This window comes from Sesamum indicum, linkage group LG6 (assembly GCF_026168435.1).
Source record: "Sesamum indicum cultivar Baizhima isolate 11 linkage group LG6, ASM2616843v1, whole genome shotgun sequence".
Classification (NCBI taxonomy): Eukaryota; Viridiplantae; Streptophyta; class Magnoliopsida; order Lamiales; family Pedaliaceae; genus Sesamum; species Sesamum indicum.
The window spans coordinates 1,162,155-1,187,198 of NC_142662.1; the positions used below are offsets into that span (position 1 = coordinate 1,162,155).

Sequence of the window (25,044 nt, forward strand, 5' to 3'; positions counted from 1 at the left end):
GTATTTTTTTCGAAAATATGAATAATTTGTGTAAATAACCTTATTTTTAATGGATGTATATGTAATTATCAAAACATATAAGTGATGTATATAAATATTCCATAAGTTAGGGGTATAAATATAATTATCCCTATTATAAATAGAAAAACTACTAAAAAAAACAATACAAAAATGTATTTTTTTGGTACCATTAAAAGAAAAAAAAATATTGTGATCAACTTTTGCCACAAACTATAAGAATTTTTTTTTCGATACATGAAAAAAATAAAAAAAATTCTTATAGTTTGCGGTCAAATAGGTCAAAATATTTTTTTTTCTTTTAATGTACAAAAAAAATATATTTTTGTGTTATTTTTTTGTACCATTAAACATGATTTTTAAAGTCAAAATCACGTGAGCCAATAGGAGTTAATGGCCACGTGCAAAGCACATGGCCTCTGCCGTTAATTTGAGATCAAAAAAGTGTGTCAAATGTTTTATAAACTAAAAACGACACTCATCATAATTATGATACCAAAAATAAAAAATAATCTTTTTTAACGAGATCAAAAAAGGATTTTAATCCATAGTGCAAGCTGTCATTTTAATTTTCAACTATAATAATGTGAAAAATGGTGATAGTGAGTGCTTCATTCACTCCATTGAGCCAGATTTTAATGCGTTTTGTGGATGAATTGGTTGAGATATTCAATCTTGAGTGGGATTATTTTTTCGCTCTCATCATAACATATTTATTAATTTAATAAAAATTTATAAATCTTTCAAAATATATAATATATAACAATAAATTTTAAAAATAATAAGTAATTTATTAAAGGAAAGTGAAAATTTTTATAAAATAGTCAAAACTTGCAATTCATATGTGATCATTTAAAAATCTTTTTTCTTTTTTTAATAAACTGATAGTATACAATTATATTATAAATTTCAATGACCACATCAAATATCAATATCTAATAATAATTTATAATTGTCTAACATGGACTATTATTATCGCGGTTGAAAATTCACAATTCAATTTTAGAAAAATCATGGAGAAATTGATCGCACAACTATTCATCTCATGATTTGTTTTAAAAAAATACAGTATTTTTAATAGTTTGCAAGTTTTTCATTTTATATTTCACGAATAAATTTTTAACGTAACCTGATTACTATCCATAAACAATGAATAATACAGATTTAACCATATTAAAAATATTATCATCTTATTATTATATCTGAAATTTTAAATTTTACAAATATTAAATATAAAAATATGAATATCATCAACAAACCCGACTCATTTGCAACCCAATATATTTCCAACCCGTTGATTCAAACTCATTTTAAACCCAATCCGTTTGGATCCGACCCAACCCGCCCATTTGCCATCCCTATGTAATATATATAAATATTAGCCTACAAAAAGCAATAAATATTTTTCCTACTAATATTTTATTATTAAGATAAATATCACTATTAATTATATTATTCATGAATAAAAAAAATTCTATTGATTAAATATCAACATTATTTGTATAACTTTTTCTGTAAAAAGAAAAAGAAAACAAAAATATAATATTTTAATTATTTAAAAATATTTATTACACAGTAATACTAATATAAGTCTATATTAAAATACTTCTAGATATACAAATTACAGAACATACGGTGGTAGATATTCAAACATTACATTAAAAAACTGTGGCTTGCTATGCCTTCTTAAAAATCAACGCATCCAGGTGCACGTTAAAGGTGTGTAGAGTATAAGAGGGGTCGGTGGATGTCTAATATATTTGTCGTCTTAATTACATAGTAATAATGTTGTACTTGACATGTAATTAATTTAAATTTAATAGAATTTTTTGGAGGATGGTGTTGTGTCGAGAAATCGGGTTAAGATCTTTGAAAATGAATTTAGAAGATTATTGACTTCAATAAATAGGATACGGCTCGATTATCTGAGCTCCAAAGCCTACAAAATCAAACTACAATCAGAACCACAACCAGAAGAAAATAGTTATGACTATTCGATGCTTTTAAGTCAGGTAAAAGAAATATATAGAAGGTCGTAGTAAAAGTTATACTTGCTCCATAAAAGGAGACAATTTATATATAGATATTCTCCAACTGTATGATTTTACTTGAATCATGAACACCAAACTAATCGGATGATTGTGATGAGTTCATACATATTAGAATTTAAATGCATCATGACCGAGTTATAAATCTTCATACAATATAAGCGAAAAATGCAATTTACCCCTATGTGATATAAAAAATGAGCAAAATACCCTATGTGAAAAATAAAATAACAAATTATCTCCTGTATTTTGAAAAAAAGAAGCAAATTACTTCCTATCTAAACTACTGAATTGGGGTAATTTGTTTCATTTTTTGAAACAGAAAGCAATAATTTGCTGAAATAAAAATTTCACAAATAACGCAGAAAGGTGTGTATGGCTGTTGATCAAATAACGCAAATTACTCCGCAGCCAAATTTGGTGGGAGACTTGTTTGGTTTCCTTTCCTCAATTAGTGGCGAATAGGCGCATGTGCCCTCCATAGTCCATACCTTAACCAGCTTTAGCTGATTTATAACTACTATTCTCTTACGTATTTTTATTTTTTCCATATATTGCATGAATTATAACTTTTGAAATTTTAAATATTACAAGCTGTTTTTCAAAAAAATCTTGTCAATTATGATAGAGATGTAGACAAGAGTCCCGTATAAATCTCAAGGATCTGGCGCGACGTCTTTTCAATACAAATTAATGATACTCCCACAAAATCAGAAGGGACAATCTTCACACAATGGTGCATCGATCAAGTCGTAAGTTGCATTATAAATTTATAGTTTTTGATTAGTATTTTCATCACATAAATAATTTATTAAATGTTTTTAATATATTGGTTTTTTTTATAATTAATTGTCACTATCTATGCTATATAGTAAGGGAGAACACCTTTTTCATATCTTTCCTTTTTTTTTTTGTCAGCTTTTTTCTTTCGTTCACTAAATTTTCATATTTTCCCCCTTATTTACAAGTGTATTATAAATTATTTTTTTATAGTTAATATTTTTTATCTTTCTCCTACTCAAATATTCACTTTAAATTTTTTAATAAATAATATTTAATTATTTATATTAAATTTTTATACTCATATATCGAATGTGCAGTATACAACTAATTAATAAAGATAGTGAACTGAGTTATTGTGAGGGGAAGGCATCCATCCACGTGGACTTGGAGTCGTGGTAAATGAATGGGGTCGATATGTTCACAATCACATTGTGGGTGCGAGGGGAAGGGAATGGTCCGGCCCCGGCACGGGCACGTGACACACCGACACACACACACACACACACAGAGTAAAGCCTGAGTCAGTTAGCGGCAGCTTAGTCAAAGGATGAGAGAGAGCATGAGAGAATTTTCCTTTTTTTCTTTTGCCAATACAAAGAGAGGTTAAGTACAAATCATTGCCAATTAGATGTAATTTAATTGATAAAATTGAGGCCCTCTAACTACAAAATTTTGAATTCGAGTCCCATCAATGTGTACATATTATAATTTATTTGATTGGGATGAAAAATTGGTGTACAAAAAGTGTAGAAGTAAAAATAGATGTATACGAATCAATTTTGTATCTGGTTAGTGTGAATAGATTGGGAAGAAGTAAAATTGAATGTATATGTAACTCTTCTGGAGTTTAATATTATTTTCATTTAAAATTGGGAGAAAAAATGAACATATAAGGCCAAAAGATATATATATATATATATTTATATTTATTTACTCTATTACTCATATATATAATTTTTCTTCAATTATTTTCTCATTCATACTGATAATACTGATACATAATCTTTTAAAAAGATAACTAAATCAATAAAAGTGCTGATATTTGAATTTAATGTCTTTATTTGAGGGCATTGATAGTAATTTTTATTTTATTTAAATTGAATAATTTAGAGACAATGCTCATTTTGATTTGACAAATAGTTTCTATTAATAAAAAATATTCTTATCCTTGTTTCATGAATATTTCTATTAATAAGATTTTTAAAATGTTTTATATACTAAAAATTAATTTTTTATAATATTAACTTGTTTATTTTCAAAAACAAAATAAAAGGAGAAAGGTTTAATCCGTAAAATTATAAAAATTAGATTTTTTTTCTCAATCTGTTTTTATTCGTAACAAATAAGGAGAAGTATTGAGATTTACTCCCTTTTTAAATATACCAAACAACTTGAAGGGAAACTATTATTTTTTCCCTCCCTTTTTCACTTTTTCTTTCCTCTCACTTGAACCAAACGAACCTTTAATCTTAGTTGTTGGTCAATTATATATCTTTAATATTAATAATTAATATAAATTAATTATTAATAATTAAAATTTATGAGGTAATTGTAATATATACTTTAAAAAATAAATGTAAATTCATTAAGTTGTAGTTACAATATTTCCATGTGTAGGTCGTAGTGGTTGAATAGCAAATTCATGAAATGATTTTTTTAGTTATGAAAAATTTATTTATTTTAATTAAAACTGAGTTAGCAATACATAACTATAGGATGAATAACAATTTACCCCCTGTGATATTGAAAATGAGTACATTACCTCTTTATAAAAAAAAATATAGTAATTTACCCCATATACTTTTTAAAATGAAGCAATTTACCTCTTTATACAAGGGGGTAAATTGCTTCATTTTAAAAATCATAGGGGGAGTAAATTGTTGTATTTTAAAAAAATACAGGGAGGTAAATCGCTATTTGTTTTTTCATAATGAGGTAATTTGCTCATTGCGATATCACAAGGGGATTGCTTGCATTTTTTTCTATAACTATATATGCATTATTTTATATATTCATAACGTACTTAGAATATGACTACTCATAACATAATATTGGTTAAATAATTTAATATTAAAATTGAATCTAAAAATTAGTAAATAAAATTCATAAGAGGGGGGCGTTTGTGAAAACTTATACTTTCTCAAAATTATTTACTTTTAATATAGAAGAATAAGTGATTAATATGCAAAAGTCGGGAGTGTTTAGAAATAATTAATAGTTACAAATAAATAAAAAAATGTTTATTGATAATAAAATCAGGATATTATTAATTTATTTATGAAATTACCTATCAAGATAGGTGTGTATTTTAATCATTACTTAAATGTAGTATTTATGAAATATTCAAAAAATAGTTAAGAGTAAAAAATCATAATTTACAAAAATACCTTAAACTCTGATAAGTATATGCTCACCAGCTTACAATTTTTAACTTAATTTAGGGAGAAAATTGCAATTTCGGTCCTAAAATGTAGGGTAGTTTATAATATTAGTTCCATACTTTTTTAAATAGCCAATATTAGTCCCATATTTTAAAAAAATATTGTAGTTAGTCCCACTATTGCAATATTAGTCTCATACTTTAAACAAATATAGCAGAGTTACTCCGATACTTTAAAAAATTATTGCATAGTTAGTTCGAAACGTTGTGATTTTTTTACGGCGGGACTAACTTTGCAACGTTTTCCTAAAGTGTGAGACTAATATTGGCTATTTTAGAAAGTATGAGACTAATATTTCAAACCACCTTATATTTTGCGACTAAAATTGTAATGTTTTTTCTAATTTAAGATAAACATAAGCAAAAGTTGTATTTGCAAACACATTCATTTAGCTTAGTTTAAACTATAATTTTAAAAAACATTTAATTTAAATTTTATAACTTCCCACAAATTTTAGTATATTCACAATGAAAAAAATGCAATTTACACTCACGTGATATGAGAAATGAACAAAAAAATTTCTTATAAAAAATAAAATAGCAAATTACTCCCAATGGTTTGGAAAAAACAGCAAATTACCCCTCTATCTAAACCATTGATAGGGGGTATTCTGCTTTATTTTTTAAAATACATGGAGTCATTTGCATATTATTTTATCATATGGGTGTATTTGCTTATTTCACATAATAAAGGGGTAAATTACATTTAACCCTATTCATAATACGCAGAGTATTTGTGTAAAATATTAAAAATAAATGATATAACTTGATTACATATGTAATAGGTATAATAGAAAATGAATGGAGACGAAATTAGGCAACATGGAGCAATAGAGCTCGCGCTTACCCTCTCTCTTTCCCTCTCTTATAAAAGGGCTCCTGCATTGCACCTTTCCATTAACATACACTGTTTCATCCATACACACACAGATAGATACAGACAGGCACATTGTATTCTTAGAGAGCGAAACTTCGTTTTAGAGAGAGAAATAAGAAGAGTTTTTCTCGAGCTCTCACCCATGGCGGTTTCTCTGAGACTCATTGCATTCCTCACTGCGCTGCTGTTTGTCAATGCGATTGCTCGTAGGGAAAGGTAATTTTACTGGCATTCTGATCAGCTTTGAAGCTGAAGGAAGCGTCGTTTCTCGTTGAAAGCGTGTCGTTTTGTATTCTAGTTTTTGGAATTCCTATGCTTATTCAGAAGCTGATTTTCAGATTTTTCAAAGCTTCAGTTTTGAATCATTAGTTTGTAAATATCTTGTGGTTTATGATGTTTTTTTACAGCGGTGAGGAAAGTAGGCAGCTGAAGAGCTTGACAAACTCCACAACGGCGGAAAGGTCAGCTACCGGCGTCCCTGTTTCAGCCTTTCAGTATATCTCTCAACTTCGGTTTTTGATCTTTAGAATTGATCTACACCGTAGAAAATAATGCACATCCATTCACCACCGAAGGATGTAATTCACGAGAAATTGCGTCGAAAAATCTGGAAAATATGGATCTGGAAAATCTAGATCGTTTTTTCTGTTATAGCAGCTTTTAACCTTCCGGTCACCTACTCTCAATTCAACTCGCATGACAACTTATATGCATTGTCTTAATTGTCCCTACGGATTTCCATAAATTCCCGCTCCCTCTTTTAATATAGCACTCTACTTGGAAGGAGCAAAAAGTCTTTTAAAATTGTCCATTTTCAGTTCCTAGTCCAAATTGCCATCTTTCAATTGACAAGCTCTTTTAGTTGGTGGCCGTTCCGAGTTTTGAGCACTAATTTTCAATTCGAACTCACACCCATACGAAGAAGATAAGTATACAAGAATCAGGATTAATCTGTTTTACTAAATTGTCCGTACAGAAATTTACAGTTTTGAGGAATTTCTTTTGAAATAAATCAATTAAACAATCAGTATATTAATTATTAATATCAGAAAATAATTTATAAATAACCAATAACTATTTATTGAAATCGATAAATTGTTATCGTTAAAGTAAAAATATCTGCATTGATAGAATTAATGATATTATGGAAACTTAATTTCATTGACAGATTAGAGGAATTTAAGCATGAAGATGCAGTGGATGATCCAGAAGCCGTCGCTGCCATGGTCGATATGTAAGTCAGTTTCTCTTCACTTGGAATCTTAGGGGAATACAGAATTAACTCCCAGCCGCTTGATTAAAATACACTTCTCTCCCAGAAATCATGTGTTTCCAATTAATGATCATATCGGTATTGGACGTAGCAGACAGAAGTGGAAGGGAACCCTCACATGATCCGTACATAGTCTCCCGCAGGACCCTTTAATGCGTGGCATTCAATTCCCACCTACCCGAAATCCATTAGTATAATTCTACTTGCGTGATCACCTGACCATTTGTAGCCTGCCGTCCTCAGATGCCCCTTTTCGTAATTTCAGATCCCATAACATGTTTTTGTACTCTATTTAATATACAAATACACGCTGTAGATTAAAATATTTTCTTAAATATATAAATAATAAGATTTGATACAAATAACATGTATATATTACATATTTATGCAGTATCATTTTGTAAGAAAAGATCCAACTGTTGTCTTGTGGAATATGCACATGGTACATGAAAGAATATCATGTGTTGTTCTGTATATACTTCACCTTACCATCTTAAAGTATTTGCAGTAATTAATAATTCAATAATTTATAGTACAAGGTATAAATTTACTGATGATGCAGTATTCGTATTGTCTCAATAAGCTGAAAACATGAATTCTTATTTATTATTCAAGTTAAAGGAAGGGCTGTTTGATTATGATAATGTTTGGGCCAAAACTTTATATCTTTCTGGTTCGGGATTGGGCTAATAAATCTTTGGGGTGGCAGCTAAATCACATGCCTGTGTTGGGAGATCCGTGCATCTCGCATTTTGATTTGTTTCTCTGTCTTTTTCCTCTCTTATCAATATTTCATGTACTCTTAGACTGCCTTTATGCGCCACATTCATTGTCTGTCCGATTTTGGATAAGCTTTTCTTTTCATTCACATTAATTGGTTTTTTTATTTCTTTATTTTGCATCTGTAGATCATTGTATATACGTATTGGGTTCATTTCACTGTTTGTCTTCGTGCATGGCTTATCTGGAGTTACCTGTGAAAGTTTGCACCATCATGAGTACAAATGAGACTCACACCATGGCCAGGAGGATAAAAGATCTTAGACCGGAACCAATTAGTCAGTTTCTAGCGTTTGGTTAAATTTATTTAAGAATCTTATAAGTTTATATATTTTATTAGAATACTTTCAGAACATACAAAGTGTTAGATTGTATTCAGCGTTTCTTAGAATGAGTATATAAATTTTTAACGCCTAATTTTAAAATTTTATAAGCTCCTTGGATCAGAACTTTACCAAATACTTATAGGATGTTCTAAAAAATTAATCTAAACACTTTGTTGCAGTGAAAATTTTTCATAAGTCCTTTTTTTAAATATTTAATTGATTTAGATTTCTTGATTAATAATTGGGAATTACCCAAATGCGAGGGTACAAAATAGGTACAGGCCGAGCAGGTCAAGAGAAAACCAGATCTAACCACATTCAGGCAGATCTAGGAGCTGGACAACTGACACTGCCAGTACACCATTTCCTAATTAAATGATCACTGTATATGTCTGTTATTGTGGACTTGCCTCCACCGACGGTCTTTGAAAATTTTAATTGTCTCACTCCCACCTCAAGCATTTAATTTCAACTGTACATTTTACCTACAAGATCATGCCGTTTCCTTCCGTATGGTCCGTATTACTCTATCGTATTAATTACCCCCTCAACGCAGGACTTTCTTCAAGTACCTACCACCCTGGTAGTTCTGAGTCCTCTATTCTCATTGAATGTTGCATTATAAGATGTTTTTAAATGTATAAAATAATATGAATATTATATACACAACATATCTATGTGACGCAAAATATATCACTAATTTGAAATAAAGACTGGACTTCTCTGCTTTTTTTTTTGTGCATTATCTAATATTTGCAGGCTCAATATCAATGAATAAAAATACTAGTCAACTATTTTTATTCTCTAATATTTGGCTATTCTTTTCTATAATTTCATCCGAGATTCATGAAATGATCCACATTCATCTATCTTGTAATAATTGGTATAAATTTCAATTGAGTCCCTACACGTGAAATTAGTTATTGCTGCTTTAATAATAGCTTCAACATGTAAATGGTAGTTGAAAAGACGATTACTGCAACAATTTTTCACTAAGATTTGCACTTAATTGATACCTTCATGTTTGTATAGGAATTAATTGTAATGTTGTTACAATATATATTTACAAAAAAATTCCAGGGCTATCCGGAACAACACGGAAAGAAGGAGGCTGGGATTCTTCTCATGCGGAACCGGAAACCCCATGGACGACTGCTGGCGCTGCGACCGCAACTGGATGCGCAACCGCCGTCGCCTGGCTGACTGCGCCATTGGCTTCGGCCGCAACGCCGTTGGCGGCAGAGACGGCCGGTACTATGTAGTCAGCGACCCCGGTGACGACGACCCCGTCAACCCCCGCCCTGGCACTCTGCGCCACGCCGTGATCCAAGATCGCCCACTCTGGATTGTCTTCAAGCGCGACATGGTGATCACGCTGAAGCAGGAGTTGATCATGAACAGCTTCAAGACCATCGATGGGCGCGGCGCAAATGTTCACATCGCCAATGGAGCTTGTATTACTATTCAATTCGTGACGAATATCATCATCCATGGGCTACATATTCATGACTGTAAGCGCACGGGGAACGCCATGGTGCGGAGTTCGCCTTCTCATTATGGGTGGAGGACCATGGCCGACGGCGACGGTATCTCGATTTTTGGTTCGAGTCATATCTGGATTGATCATAATTCCTTGTCCAGCTGCTCTGATGGGCTGATTGATGCTATCATGGGATCGACTGCGATTACCATTTCGAATAACTACTTTACTCATCACAATGAGGTTGTCTTTTCTTTCTAATTTTCGCTTTCCCTTAGCAGAATTGCCGTTAAGTTTGGTGAAATTGCTGATTTTTCTGTGTATTTTACTGGTAAACAGGTTATGTTATTGGGGCACAGTGACTCTTACATCAGAGACAGGGTTATGCAGGTGACCATTGCCTACAATCATTTTGGAGAGGGCCTGATCCAGAGAATGCCAAGGTAAATTGGATCAATTTTTTAAATGTTTTGGTTTGGATGCTTTCGGAAAGTTTGTCTTCAGAAAATATTGAAGAGGTTATTTGTAGAACTTCTTTTATTATATGGTGGCGTTCTAATCTCTTGGTAGATCATATCTATGCAGTTTGATAATTGGCTAACTATATATAATTCTCTTATTTGATAAAAAATTAAGATTACCTCTTTTGAAATTTGTCTATCTTATATGTACTTCATTTCAATAAGGTTTCATCTAAATTTATAATATTTACCCGTACTGTATATTGGAAAAAGTTTGATTTTCATTGATATTTTTGCGGACGAGAATGCCTATGAACCTGATTGTAATGTTTTGAAAAAGTAATATAAGAAAGATTTATTTTTAGCGGTACATAGAGTTGTTTTTGCTCAACAATCTGATACATATTTTCAAATATATATTCAGGTGCAGGCACGGGTACTTCCATGTGGTGAACAATGACTACACATCCTGGGAAATGTATGCCATAGGTGGTAGTGCTAATCCCACCATTAACAGCCAAGGCAACAGATATCTAGCTCCAACCAACCCTTTTGCTAAAGAGGTTTGTTCTCAGACAAACTCGACACAATCTTTAAATTCAAAATACTGCAACCTCATTGTGCGTTCTCACTTACTTTGACCTGACAGGTAACGAAAAGAGTAGTGAATCCAGGCGATAACATATGGAGGCACTGGAACTGGAGATCAGAGGGTGATCTCATGCTAAACGGAGCGTATTTCACCCCATCAGGGCGTGGAGCGGGAGCCAGCTACGCCAGGGCCTCAAGTTTGGCCGCCAAATCTTCTTCCTTGGTAGCAACCCTCACCTCTGGGGCTGGTGCACTTCGCTGTCGCAGAGGTGTGCAGTGCTGATGACCTTTCCTAATCAAATTTTTGCATATCCCATAAAATTCTTCTAGCACTTAAAGATATGACTATCAATCATCTTTTGATTTCTTTGTGTTCTTCCCCTGTGATGATATCTGACAAGTGTACATTTTCTGCACCAACCGTTTCAAAATTCCACTTGTCTTTTACTCCATTGATGATCAACCTCGCCCTGCTTCAACTTTAAATATTTGAGGTTTTTGGAGCAGGCGCTGAAGCGTTGTTCGAATTCTTCCATAAACTTCCCTCAATCAGTATCCCACCATTTTTTCCTCGAAATAAATCCACTTTTATGTGTCAAATCTCTTGGCCTCCAGTCCTTCTAATGTTGTTACTATTCCCACAGGGACAGAAGTTCCTCCCTTCTGTCTCAATTTTAGTTCAAGTTTCTGCTGAAATTGTTAATCAGAAGACAGAGCGAAAAGGTTTAGATCCATGAATTTCTGTAATCGTCAATCTCTAGTGTAATTATGCTTCATATTATCTATGATTCCTAGTTTGTAAATCGAGTCTGTCAATACAATCCCGTTTTCCATTCTAATAATGTTATATACTTTAAATTTTCTTGAATTTCTACCAAGATGGTTTAGCACGAAACCCATGTGCAAATGATGATCTCGGACACACCCAAATGTTAGTGTTCATAACTCATGTGATATGTTAGGCATACATGTGAATAGACATCGCAGATTCAGCAAACTTCTCTTGCCAATCATTTTACATGTGAATATGGAGAAACTGTGAAAATAAATGCATTTTGTTAGCAGCATTGGATACCTTGGCCTCGTTTCCCACATTTCTCCTTTTACTGTCTGTAATTATTTTGAACTGATTGAGATTATTTCCTTGGACGATTCTGTGCCCATAAGAACAAAGGCACTATGATTATTAATCATCAGATATCATCTATGTCGACCCTAAAAATCTTTGCCCTTTTTAGTTTTTGAGATATTTAGGGATGATCAACAAAATTGTCGTGCCGCTCTAACGGATCGGTTCAATTCAAACCACTATGCAATTAGCAAGTTTTGGGTTGAATTGGTTTGGGGCTAGTAAAAAAAAATGTATTTATAATTAAGTTTGATTTTATATTTAGGTAGGCTGCAAACGCGTTCGCGCGCAACGATGATAAAAATAATAATATTAATAATAAAAAAAAGAAGAAGAAAAAGAACAAGTAGAAAAAACAACAACAATAATAATATACTAGTATTCCTTATATGAAGTTTTGATAATACATAAATGAATATTCTAGATGAATAAAAATTGCGATATTTTTAATTAATATTCTAATATATATCTATATATAATCATGTAAATGAGATCAAGTAATAACTAATCATTGGTTATAGGTAATTTTCTATATTTTTTTATACCATTGGTGAATGTAAGAACTTGAAATAAACGATATCATCATTTTCTTACAATCTATTTTCATAATCTTCTTATTTTATTTAAAATCGTGTTTGTTTAATATTTATATATTATTATTATCAGTTTGATTTTATATAATTTAATTCAAAATAAAATCTTTTTTCACAATCTTATTGATAAAACCATTGGTAACTTTTTTATATTTAGTTGTATTCTTCTATAATAAATATATAACCATGCATAAATATTTATTTTTTACACATTGTAATTGGTATCTTATATCACTACAGTGTATTCTTACATTTTTTTTTTCTAATTATCACTACTAGAAAATGCATTTATTAAGACAAAATAATGTAACAATAACATAAGTTGTCACAATATAATATGATTGTACAGGCAATTTATTTTATAATCAAAACCACAAAAACTGCCCCTACACAACTAGGCTGAAAAATTTGATTTTGATGATTGTCGAATTTGATTTGGCCTAAACTTTCTAAAAATCGAAACCATTAAATTCTGTCGAAAAATTATCTAATATCCAACTTATACCATAAACTTCCAGAAATATTCCATCAACCCGCCTTAGCATGTTTTAACCATGCGGTTGTTCCACAAAAAATGAGGGTGTTGCATCCGGATTCCGGATCATCCAAGAAGTTGGCGATATTACTCTTCGCAGTCTAAATGGAGAACTTCTCAGAACTGCACTTGGGAGGAAACAAGTGTTTTCCCCTGTTATGATGCAGACATGCAGCCTGCATTATAACATCTATAGACTATAAACTGCATTTCCTTTGAGAATAAATTAGGGACTAAAACCAACACAAGAAACTCTTAACAATATACCCTCCCCACTAACGTTAAACAGAAGATCTCATGAACATTCACAATTAAATGAGGAAAAAAAAAAAGAAAGCTTAAAATGGAGTAACACTTCCACTCCTAGTTTCCACCGGGCTGTATAACGCAGACCTATTCCTCGGTCTATTCTCTTCTAACTGCCTCACAACCTCATCCATTGTCGGCCTAACAGAGGCCACCGGAGCACAGCACCCCATTGCTAGCTTTAAGGCCTGAACTAACCCTTCTTCCATTGGATTCCTTATACCTTTCAAGAGCTCCACGTCGAAAACTTCCATAGTGGTCTCCTCCAAAACTGCCACCTTGACTAACGAAGGCAAGTCGACAAACTCCCCATTTCTTCCAGTTTTACCTGGCCTTTTCCCCAATAGAATCTCGAGTAGTACTATGCCGAATGCATAAACATCAGTCCTGGAATTGCATTTCTTCATCTTCTGAAGCTCGGGTGCTTTGTACCCATCTGTTTTAGCTAGTGCTACTATTTCATCTGCCACAGATGGAACCATTATCTTGTCGAGTCCAAACTCATTGAGCCTCGCCACGAAGAAGTCGTCTACAAGAATGGTTTTTGATCTCACGTTCCCGTGGGTTATTGGTGTTTCAAGACCATGAAGATGAGCTAGCCCTCTGGCAATCCCCAAAGCGATTTTGTGTCTCCTAGCCCAATTTAGCACCGGTTTCCCCACTCTCGATTCTGAACACAAGCAGGGCAGACAACAGTGATAGTTAGGATTAAATTCCAATCCATCATCCAATCAAGCATAACTCAACAAGAAACACAGCATCCAAAACTCCAGACAAGAATCCTTTTTAAGCGCAGTTCATAATCAACAATACCTCATACTTAAAGCATTTTCATCCAAAAACATCAAATAAATGCTGCTCAGTCTCATATATATGTACAGGAGAAGAATACAATAACAACCCATATGTATGCATTCTTATATGTTTTTCCATAGGCAAACAATACGAATTAAAGCATGGAATTGTAAACATTACCATGTAAGAGATCATAAAGGGTCTTATTGGACAGATAGTCATAAATGAGAAGCTTCTCCCCTCTTTTCCCCTGATAGAAAGCTCTCAACGGGATCAAATTCTCATGTCGAATCCGGCCCAACTGCTTAATCACCGGCAAACATGAACTCCTATCTTTGCAACTCCCCTCTCTCAACAACCTCAAAGCAATTGTTCCTCCATCAGCCAACTTCGCCTTGTACACCGTCCCGTAACTAGTTTTCTCCATGACTTGCCCTGTGGCATTCAGGACATCCTCTAAAGTTAAATGCTCTCCCCCTTGAAACAAAACCAATTTCCCATCTCCACCACCACTATTACTGGTTTCCTCATCTTCTACCTCCTCAAATTCCTCCTCTTCTTCATCCAAATTCTTCTTTCTTTTCCCCTGGAAATACCCTATCAACAATGAGACTAACACCACAGCTCCAGTCATCAAACCAATAACAAGTCCAGCTATTGCTCCAGAACTCAATCCAGAGCCTCCACCACAAGTCCTCAAAGGTGGCCCACAAAGACCAGGACTATTTCCTTCAAAAACATCCACTCCAAACTTTGATTCCCCAAAATTTGGCAAAACCCCAGTAAAGTTATTGTGAGAAAGATTCAACTTTTCCAGCTTTAGACCAGTTATACTCACAGGGATTGGCCCGGAAAACACATTATCCCCAAGATCAAGCTGTTTAAGCCCATGAAATCCAACAATGAACTCAGGGAAATTCCCAGTAAATCCATTCTGTCCCAAATCAAGAACCTGCAGATTCTTGCAAGTAGCATCAGGCAATGCAGGCTCAGGCAGAGAACCGGAGAGTGAGTTACCGTGGAGCCGAAGAGAAACGAGGCGGTCACACAGGTTCCAGATGGAAGTTGGCAGTGACCCTTTAAGCAAATTGTGGCTAAAATCAATGTCTGATAGAGAAGAACTGTACCCGAGCTCTAAAGGTATCGGCCCAGATAATGAATTCACACCAAGATAGAGACTTTGGAGGTTTGTGAGCTCTCCAATCTCTTTTGGAAAAGTTCCAGAGAGATTTGCCGATGGGAGCTGAAGAGAGATTAGCTGCAAAAAGGGGTCTTTATACAAAGACAAATTAGTCCATTGCGGTGAAGAAAGGTCAGAACAGAGCAAAGAAGAGCCGTTGCTGAAAGCCCATTTTAGGCCTCTCCATTGACAGAGTGGGACTGATGCATTCCAGGACAACAACGGCAAGTTCTCGGCGGTTCCTTGCAGTGAAGGCTTAATCTTCATCAAAAGCAACTCAACATCTGAAGCAGAGTGAGTGAGAGTGAGAAGAATGCAAATGCAGAGAGAGAGAAGCTTGATAGCCGCCATGAATGAGGCTGGGAAGAAAAAGTGGTCACCAAAAGGAAAAAGAAACAGTGTGAGAGGGTTCTTTGTTTGAGGTTTTTCTTTTGGGGAAAGCTGACAGTGTGTTGACTGTGAGTTGAATACTTAGCCCATCAAACTGTACTATTTCGATTTGATTGCTCTTGCTGCTATTAGTTTAATAATCCAAGTTTCGGAAAAGTTTGATGCTGTTATTAACAATGTTCTTCTTTAATGATGCACCCTTCATGATGTTTGTTTGTAAACATTAGCTCTTTCTTTTTTCCCACCTCCACCATTTTGCAATTTTCTTCATTTTTGCATTTTCAACAATTAGGAAAATTCACTTCTTTAACAAAGATTCCTACTTTCTTGGCGAAAGATGATAAAAAAACACAATCTTTTCAATCACATTTGCTAAGGGTGTTTCCACCATTTTCCCTCCTCAAAATGTATCTTACACAACTCAAAACTAAAAAAATAAAACAACACACACAACAATGTGAAATTTCTCTTCCGTTGTTTGGATTTACGGATTTCATTTAAAATCTATTACAATATTATTAAAAACATCGAAACATTTTAATCATCTATAACATCAAATTATTCAAATAAGTAACTGAATTTATTATTATGAACTCAAAATCTTTTCAACACTAAATATATCAATCCAAACCAAACACTAAGAAAAAGAACAAAAGCCCACGTAAGTTCTTGCAAGAATTCTTCTTGTTTTTGTTAATATCCCATGAACAGGAACATGTGAAGAACTGGGGAACATGAAAATCTAAATTAAATGATTTTGGGTTGATAATATTTTGAGCATAATCATGTGTTATATATATATGCGTAGAGAATTTCAAGGGACACAAAGTCAGAGGTGTGATGTCCATATGTGTGTGACTCCACACACTTGTTGTGTGCACGCTTGCCTTAGGAATTTGCAGAGAGGGTTGTTTTTCAAATCCCAGGCTGAGGCTGAGGCTCTCTGCCTCTGCTTTCTTTAAGAAAAGAAAACCTCCTTACAACCCATCGATTTGATTTCACCTGTTCATGGCCCTACACTTGTCTTCTCTTCATTATTTTGATCATGGTGATTCTGGATCCAAGGGTAAAGGTGATGGGTGTATATTAGGCTTGGTGATCTGCAGTGCATATAATCATTCAAGATAGGCCCCATTTTGCATGCGAACAACAGTACCTCAATAACTTTTTCTATTTACAAAACAAAAAAAATAACCTCCAACATAACATTTTTTTTCATGAGTAGACACCATTGTAACAGTTTTTACTGTCCTAAATTATCTAATTGGGATAATTACACCCTTCTTCACGAAATTTATTGTAATTATACATATATTTTTTGTAGTCTGAGAAATTATATCTAATATTTTTGAATTTTGTTTTTTTTATAACAAATAAATTCCTCGATTAGTTAAAATTCACCAAATTTGTTGATATTAATAAAAAATTGAATAAAAATTGATATTAACTTATTGCAAGTTAAATAATTTCTTTTTAACTTAACTACCCTTATAACAACAAAGATATACCTCATCTCATGTATTAATGCGTGAAGACGTATGAGGGTAATTTGATTATAAAAATATTTATTTGACTTGCAATAAATCGGTAAAAAGTCATTCGGAGTTTAAATATATATTCTTTTTTCTAATTTTTTGGTTAATATCAGAAAATTCAGTGAATTTTAACTAATGATTGGACTTATTTGTTAGACAGAAGCAAACTTCAAGAGTGCTATGTATAATTTCCTAAACCACAGGAAGTGTACGTGCAATTGCACCAAACCTCAAAGGAGAATAGTGTAATTATCCATATCTAATTTAATTCATGACCATTATTCATCACTACAATCTCATTAAAATGTAATGTAAACTACAATGAGTTGCTTAATATTAATATAATCATGAATATTGTTAGGTTGTTTAAAAAATTATTAATATATTTTTTATTTTTGATAAAATTATTTAATCTTTGAATGGAGATTTAAAATCGTCAATTTTGTCTTTATAATTTTTTTTTACTTTAAATAGAAAATAGAAAAAGATCAAACAAGGTAGGTGGAAAAGTTGGAAAAATATGCAAACAAATTTATCCACTTATAGTCATTAACATTTTTAAGAAAAATTTAAAAATAAATAAAATTATTAATCCATATACTCTAAGAACATCTTAGTCAGTTTATTTAAAAAAATAAATGCAAAAAAATAACGAAAATAAATGAATTAGAATAATTGTTAGACGGCTAAAATTAAATATTCGGTGATATATTTCATGACAAAAAAGTGACCAATTTTATTTAGTTTTAAAAGGACTTATGGAAGACCGATTTGTAGTACCACTTTCTATTTTCTTTTTCCATTTTTCCCCCCTTTAAAATCTGTATTAATTTAAAATGGTGATTTAGTGTTAAAAGGAAGAAGCAGGCGAGCAGAGGAGGCTATTATCATATTTATCGCTTTATTGATTTTCAGATTATCACGTGACATGCCACACTCGCCCCACCGTTTCTACTGTTTTTAAAATTATATTTTTTTAAATAAAATAAAATCTTAGAGATTATAAATAAGAAGAATAGCTGCGGGCGAAATATCAACATTGGATTCTTGAGCGTCTTAATTTGAATGGATGTATATATGTTTATTCGATAGTATATTTTTTGTAACTTTCTCTTCTTTTAAATATATTCTTTAATTTGGAGATGTACATAGAAACAACGTGCCACAACAACTCTCTCCATTTTCACTAAAAGGGTGCATTGTTTGTCAAACCTGTTCTTAGGATGCAGAGTGCAAATTGCCCTGTGTTTGTGCAAAGCCTTTAACATATAGCCCAATATAGAACAACAAAGTTTTCAAGTTTGGGCCTTGAGGAGTAAAATGGGCTTATGAGCGGCCCAACCCAATTGCATTATTCTCCTACACTAGTTGTTTAATGTTCCCCACCAATATCTCATTCTTATTTATTTTAATAAAATAAAATCACGATTTATTTCTTAATAAATTAATTCAAAATATATATATATAAAAAAGAAAGAGTAAGGTGCCCTTAATTTTAGGGTTCTTTTATTTTATTAAAAAAAAAAAAAGAAAGGAAAGGGTAGAAAAAGAAAAGAAAAGGTGGATAGATTCCATAGGTGGAAGTTCCCAAGGTAACCTCCTTGAAGTATGGGCCTACGGCCATTTGTTTATTGGTGTTTTAACCCTTGTTTGAGGGCTTTTTAGTCATTATTTATACACTTTCTTCCCATATTATTTGTAATAAATGAGTACGTGGAAATGGGGACTCTCTCCCTCAAATTCTGGAATTACTATTCCACCCACCCCCTCTTTTTTTTTGTTTAATAGGAAAATATTAATTAATTAATTAATTATAAAAGACTAATTCACAAGTCACAGGTACGACATACAATTTTTTTCTATTTTTTTTGGGGAAAGAAAGAGAAAAATGCCAACTTGCATGCTCTCATCATTTACTCAATTAATTATGTTAATAATTTCAAAAAATATTATAGTTCAGGTTTGGTTAATGCATTTATTGTGCACAAATTATGAAAAATTATAAATTTAATAATTCTTGTGATATGATTAATTATAAATATTCCAAAATATAGTATGAAGTTTTAATTTATTGCTATAAGTTATAAACTACTAATTAGTTTAATAGTTAATATAATTAGTAAAATATACAAAAAAAAAAAAAATCATATTGAACAATTTAGAATTGTAGAAGAGTATCCATTATATAGAATAATGCAATTGAAATACATAAAAATATTAGTTGAATTAATATATGTTCACAATCTGCAAAGTTTATATATTTATAAATGTTAGTATAACATTAATGTAACTATCAACTTACATTGTTGAACAACATGAGTTAATCGGGGCATTAGAATTCATATCAAATCGTTAAATATGATCAAATTTACAGAAAAATACATTTGATAAAGTTTTACACTTATTGGATATATGGATTTCAAAATATCGTACTCAGAACATAAGAGTAATCATTCAAGACGGTGTATTGTTGAATCAGGCAATGTGATTTTAAATCATACATTTTGATATGATCTAATGGACACAGTCTTGTGTATATTTAAATTTAGTATGAATCAGGTGCTCGAATTTTAAGATATTATAATTATTTATTAAACTTTTTTTATCTCATTATATATATAAAATAAAATAATTAAAATTATTCAACCATCATTATTATTATTATTATTATTACTATTATCATTATTTTTAGATTAATTCATAGAAATTACTAAATTTCGACATAAATTTATATATAATAAAATAGATTGCATAATGCATAGTATATATTTTGATATAAATATAAAACTCAGAAATAGATAACAAAACCATAAGTGAACTTGTCAATTTAAAAAATGTATAACGTAATACAAATATATATTAAAATATAACATTAAGTTTATATTGCCATATTAGATAATAATTTTAATTATAAAAATATTATAATTTACTAAATTATTGATTAAATTTTATTTTTGTATAAAGATTAAATATATAAATAAAAGTACCATAATTTATTATTATCTAAAATTAAATATATGATATTGATTAATAAACATAATATATGGTTAATTTTGAGTATAGAATTAATAAAGTATTGAATATAAAATTAAATATATAAATATTTTAAAAATAATATATATATATATATATATAAATATAAAAAGCTCACAAGCAATGAACAGAGATAATTGAGCGTGAGCTCGAGCCGACTCGACTCGTCTGCCACCGCTAATCCTAAGAAAAGTGATTAAAAGGTTAAACATACATATATAAAGAAAAAAAACGAATTAGGCCAAAAAAATAAAAAATTAGGAGTAGTATAAAATGGAATTTTTTTTTTTTTTCGAATCAAACCAATTACAAAGTAAATATATAATATTTATTATATAATTAATGACACCTTTAAATTAATTTAAATTCTAGCGGACCAAGTTGGAATTAAAATTTCCCAAGAACAAGAGAAGTGGGGAAGAGTTGTTGGCCCAAATACCAAAACAAAACCATTCACCATACTGAGTGAATTTGAGGAAAACAACGCAGTTACACATGACATGCACCACCACCACCTCTTTCAATTCCCATTCCCATTCAAATTAATTATACTACACACAATGCAAAAACCACGGAGCACAGAATCCCGAGGACGAAAATGGTGCTGCTGGAACTCTCACTCTTCCTCTGCGTCTATACGTATTCTTTATTTTATTTTCCAAGTTTTTGTCTGTTTTTCTTGCTTGCTTGCAAAGCTAGATATTAGTGAGATTGAGGAGAAGAGAAGTGGGAATAGAGAGAGAGAGAGAGAGAAAATAGAGTTTATGAGTGTTGGAGAGACTCAATGCAAAATCCCAGATGACGAGTGATCTAGGATTTGAGGCCAAAAATTTGCAAATGCCGATGCCGAGGCAGTTCTTGAACGCCGCCCCGGATTTCTCCCACCTCCACCACCGCTACTATTTCCTCCTATTCTTGCTCACTATCCTTTCCAGAACTCCGCTTCTTGCTGCCGACAGTGAAGTTCTTGTGTTGTTTTCTTGGCTCCGCTCTTCTTTTTCTTCTTCTTCTCCACCTCCGGCTTTTTCTACTTGGAACCCACAAGACTCCGACCCCTGTAAATGGTCCTACATTACGTGCTCTTCTGATGGTTTTGTTAGAGGAATTGATATTCAATCTGTTCAGCTTGCGATACCCTTTCCTTCCGATCTTTCGTCCTTGAAGTTTCTTGAAAAACTCACCATTTCCGGGGCTAATCTCACCGGGACAATCCCACTTGATATTGGAGACTGTGTTTTGTTGAAGACGATTGATGTTAGTTTCAACAGTCTTGTGGGGAATATTCCGGGGAGTATTGGTAAGCTTAAGAACCTGGAAGAGTTGACGTTGAACTCTAATCAGCTGACGGGGAAAATCCCAGCTGAGATTGGGGGGTGCACCAGCCTGAAAAGTCTGGCAATTTTTGACAACAGGCTGAGTGGAAATATTCCTGCGGAAATAGGGTTGCTGTCAGCTCTGGAAACGCTGAGAGCTGGTGGGAATCAAGATATCGATGGAGAAATTCCAGATGAAATTGGGAACTGCCAGAATTTGCAGGTTTTGGGACTTGCTGATACTAAGATATCTGGTTCGCTTCCTTCTTCGTTGGGCAGGTTGAATAATCTTCAGGTTTTGTCACTTTATACTACAATGCTGTCGGGGGAAATTCCAGCGGAGATTGGCAACTGCTCGGAGCTTGTGGACGTGTATTTGTATGAGAATAGCCTGTCGGGTGCGCTTCCACGGGAGCTGGGAAGGCTTCAGAAGCTCGAGAAGTTGTTGCTGTGGCAGAACAGCTTCGTGGGCTCTATTCCTGAAGAGATTGGCAACTGCAAAAGTTTAGTGGTTCTTGATTTTTCCTTGAACTTTTTGTCGGGAAGTATACCTGAATCTTTCGGGAACCTGACGAATCTTCAAGAGTTGATGCTCAGCAGCAACAATATTTCGGGCTCAATCCCTGCGGTTCTCTCCAATGCCACGAGCTTGATACAGTTTCAAATCGACAGTAATCAGATTTCTGGCTCCATTCCCCCCGAACTTGGTTTCTTGGCTCAGCTTCAAGTCTTTTTCGCCTGGGATAACAAGCTTGAAGGAAGCATTCCTGCTACATTTTCAGGCTGCAAAAGCCTCCAGGCTTTGGATTTATCGCGAAACTCTCTCACGGGTAGCTTGCCTCCGAGCATTTTTCAGCTAAGAAATCTGACCAAGCTTCTCTTGATCTTCAACGATATATCAGGTTTTATTCCTCCGGAGATAGGTAATTGCACGTCTCTTATACGATTGAGACTGGTCGGCAACAAAATCAACGGACAAATACCGAGAGAGATAGGCTTCCTTACCAATCTCAGCTTTCTTGATCTCTCTGACAACCATCTTAGTGGAGTAGTTCCAGATGAAATTTGCAATTGCGGAGAGCTGCAAATGCTGAACCTGGCAGGGAATTCACTTACTGGAAATCTTCCTAGTTCTCTGTCCTCTCTTTCTAAACTAGAGGTGTTGGATGTTTCCATGAATCAGTTTAATGGCCCGATTCCAGGGAGTTTGGGTGAACTCTACTCTCTTAACAGGCTTTCACTTGGCAGCAATTCCTTCTCAGGGCCAATACCATCAACACTTGGCCGCTGTTCGAGACTTCAACTGCTTGATTTAAGCCGGAATCAGCTCTTTGGAAGCATACCGGTGCAGATCTTTGAAATTGAGGCTCTTGAAATTGCTTTGAATCTGAGCTGGAATGCCTTGACAGGGGAAATCCCGCCTCAAATTGTTGCCCTGAACAAGCTATCTGTACTTGACCTTTCACATAACAAGCTTGGAGGGGATTTAATGTCGCTTTCAGGGCTGGTTAACCTTGTTTCTTTGAATGTTTCCTACAACAATTTCACCGGTTATCTCCCGGATAACAAGCTGTTCAGGCAGCTATCAGCCACAGAACTGGCTGGGAACCAGGGCTTATGTGCTCGGGGACACGACTCATGTTTCTTGAGCAGTGCACAGGGTATGGGAATACCGCGTGCCAGGCGGTCTTGGAGGCTAAAACTGGCAATTGCATTACTGACTATTGTGACAATAGCATTAGCAGTTCTTGGCACATTAGCAGTTTTAAGGGTGAGAAAAATGAATAAAGAAGATGCCGATTCTGAACTGGGAGAGGGTGAATCATTGTCTTGGAAATTTACTCCATTCCAGAAGTTGAATTTCTCGGTTGAGCAAATTCTCAGGTGTCTTGTCGAAGCCAACGCGATCGGCAAGGGATGCTCAGGGATTGTTTACAGGGCTGAACTAGACAACGGAGAAGTCATAGCAGTAAAAAAGCTGTGGCCAACAACGGTACAAGCCGGTTACAACTGCCAAAACGATCAATTAGGCATAAGCGGAGTTCGTGATTCCTTCTCAACTGAGGTGAAAACTCTTGGTTCAATCCGCCATAAGAATATTGTTAAGTTCTTAGGTTGCTGCTGGAATCAGAACACGAGATTGCTCATGTACGATTACATGCCGAATGGGAGCCTAGGAAGTCTCCTTCACGAAAGGAATGTAGGATGCTTAGAGTGGGACGTGAGGTACCGGATTATATTAGGAGCAGCACAAGGTTTAGCTTATCTACACCACGACTGTGTTCCCCCCATTGTCCACAGGGACATCAAGGCCAACAACATTTTGATTGGGCTTGACTTTGAGCCTTATATTGCTGATTTCGGGCTTGCTAAGCTTGTCGATGATGGAGATTTCGCCCGATCTTCAAATACCGTTGCAGGTTCCTATGGCTATATTGCTCCTGGTTAGTTCAGATTTCTTTCGTTGCTTCGACGTACATCAAAATGAATGTAGCTTTTGTATCATATCACATAGAATGTAACTGGATTCTTTTTTCTTGAGATGCAGAGTATGGGTACATGATGAAGATCACAGAAAAGAGTGATGTATACAGCTATGGAGTCGTTGTGCTTGAAGTTTTAACGGGTAAACAACCGATCGATCCCACAATACCAGACGGACTTCACATAGTGGACTGGGTGAGGCAGAAAAGAGGCGGAATAGAAGTTCTAGACCCGAGCTTACGCCTAAGGCCTGAGCCTGAAATTCAAGAAATGATGCAGACTTTAGGAGTTGCTATGCTCTGCGTGCATCCATCACCGGACGACAGGCCGACAATGAAGGATATAGCAGCAATGCTGAAGGAAATAAGGCATGAAAGGGAGGAAAGTTCAAAAGATGTGCTTATAAAGGGATCATCACAAGCCGATGATGCAGAGAGAAACAAGAGTTCCAACGGAGGAGGGCCGTCGTCTGCAATGCAGAGCTTCTATTTGCAGAGCAACAATTCAAGCTTTTCTGCTTCTTCATTGCTGAATTCAGCTTCCTCCACTGCCAAATTTGGTTTCAATAAGCAATAGAGTTTTTGTATTTGTAGTTATTGACACAGTAATAACAACTGCTTCTGTATTCCTCTTCATCTAGAAAGAAATATTCATCAACTTAGGCTTCTTACAAA

General features: G+C 33.7%; 3 protein-coding genes across 5 annotated transcripts; 2 read left to right on the plus strand and 1 right to left on the minus strand.

Moving 5' to 3' along the window:
- The first annotated feature begins 6,131 nt into the window (after positions 1–6,131).
- LOC105165709 (putative pectate lyase 8) lies at positions 6,132–11,945 on the plus strand. Of its 3 annotated transcripts, none has more exons than XM_088881671.1 (7): positions 6,132–6,382; positions 6,574–6,660; positions 7,335–7,400; positions 9,626–10,268; positions 10,365–10,468; positions 10,911–11,049; positions 11,136–11,945. In XM_088881671.1, exons 1-7 carry the CDS (start codon positions 6,309–6,311, stop codon positions 11,358–11,360), a joined length of 1,338 nt encoding a protein of 445 aa, XP_088737797.1. In that variant the 5' UTR covers positions 6,132–6,308; the 3' UTR covers positions 11,361–11,945. The 3 variants fall into 3 exon arrangements, with proteins under 3 accessions (XP_088737797.1, XP_088737798.1, XP_088737799.1); XM_088881672.1 differs by having other exon boundaries at positions 6,133–6,382; positions 6,574–6,627; XM_088881673.1 differs by lacking the exons at positions 6,132–6,382; positions 6,574–6,660; positions 7,335–7,400 and adding an exon at positions 8,919–9,428.
- Positions 11,946–13,568: 1,623 nt separating this feature from the next.
- Positions 13,569–16,104, minus strand: LOC105165708 (putative kinase-like protein TMKL1). The gene is made up of 2 exons (XM_011084805.3): positions 14,616–16,104; positions 13,569–14,310 (listed from the first exon to the last, which is right to left on the minus strand). The coding sequence occupies exons 1-2, from the start codon at positions 15,964–15,966 to the stop codon at positions 13,673–13,675; spliced, it is 1,989 nt and encodes a 662-aa protein (XP_011083107.1). The 5' UTR covers positions 15,967–16,104; the 3' UTR covers positions 13,569–13,672.
- A 4,930-nt stretch (positions 16,105–21,034) lies between these two features.
- On the plus strand, positions 21,035–25,027 carry LOC105165707 (uncharacterized). Its single transcript, XM_011084804.3, has 2 exons — positions 21,035–24,330; positions 24,435–25,027. The coding sequence occupies exons 1-2, from the start codon at positions 21,372–21,374 to the stop codon at positions 24,944–24,946; spliced, it is 3,471 nt and encodes a 1,156-aa protein (XP_011083106.2). The 5' UTR covers positions 21,035–21,371; the 3' UTR covers positions 24,947–25,027.
- Positions 25,028–25,044: the final 17 nt, after the last annotated feature.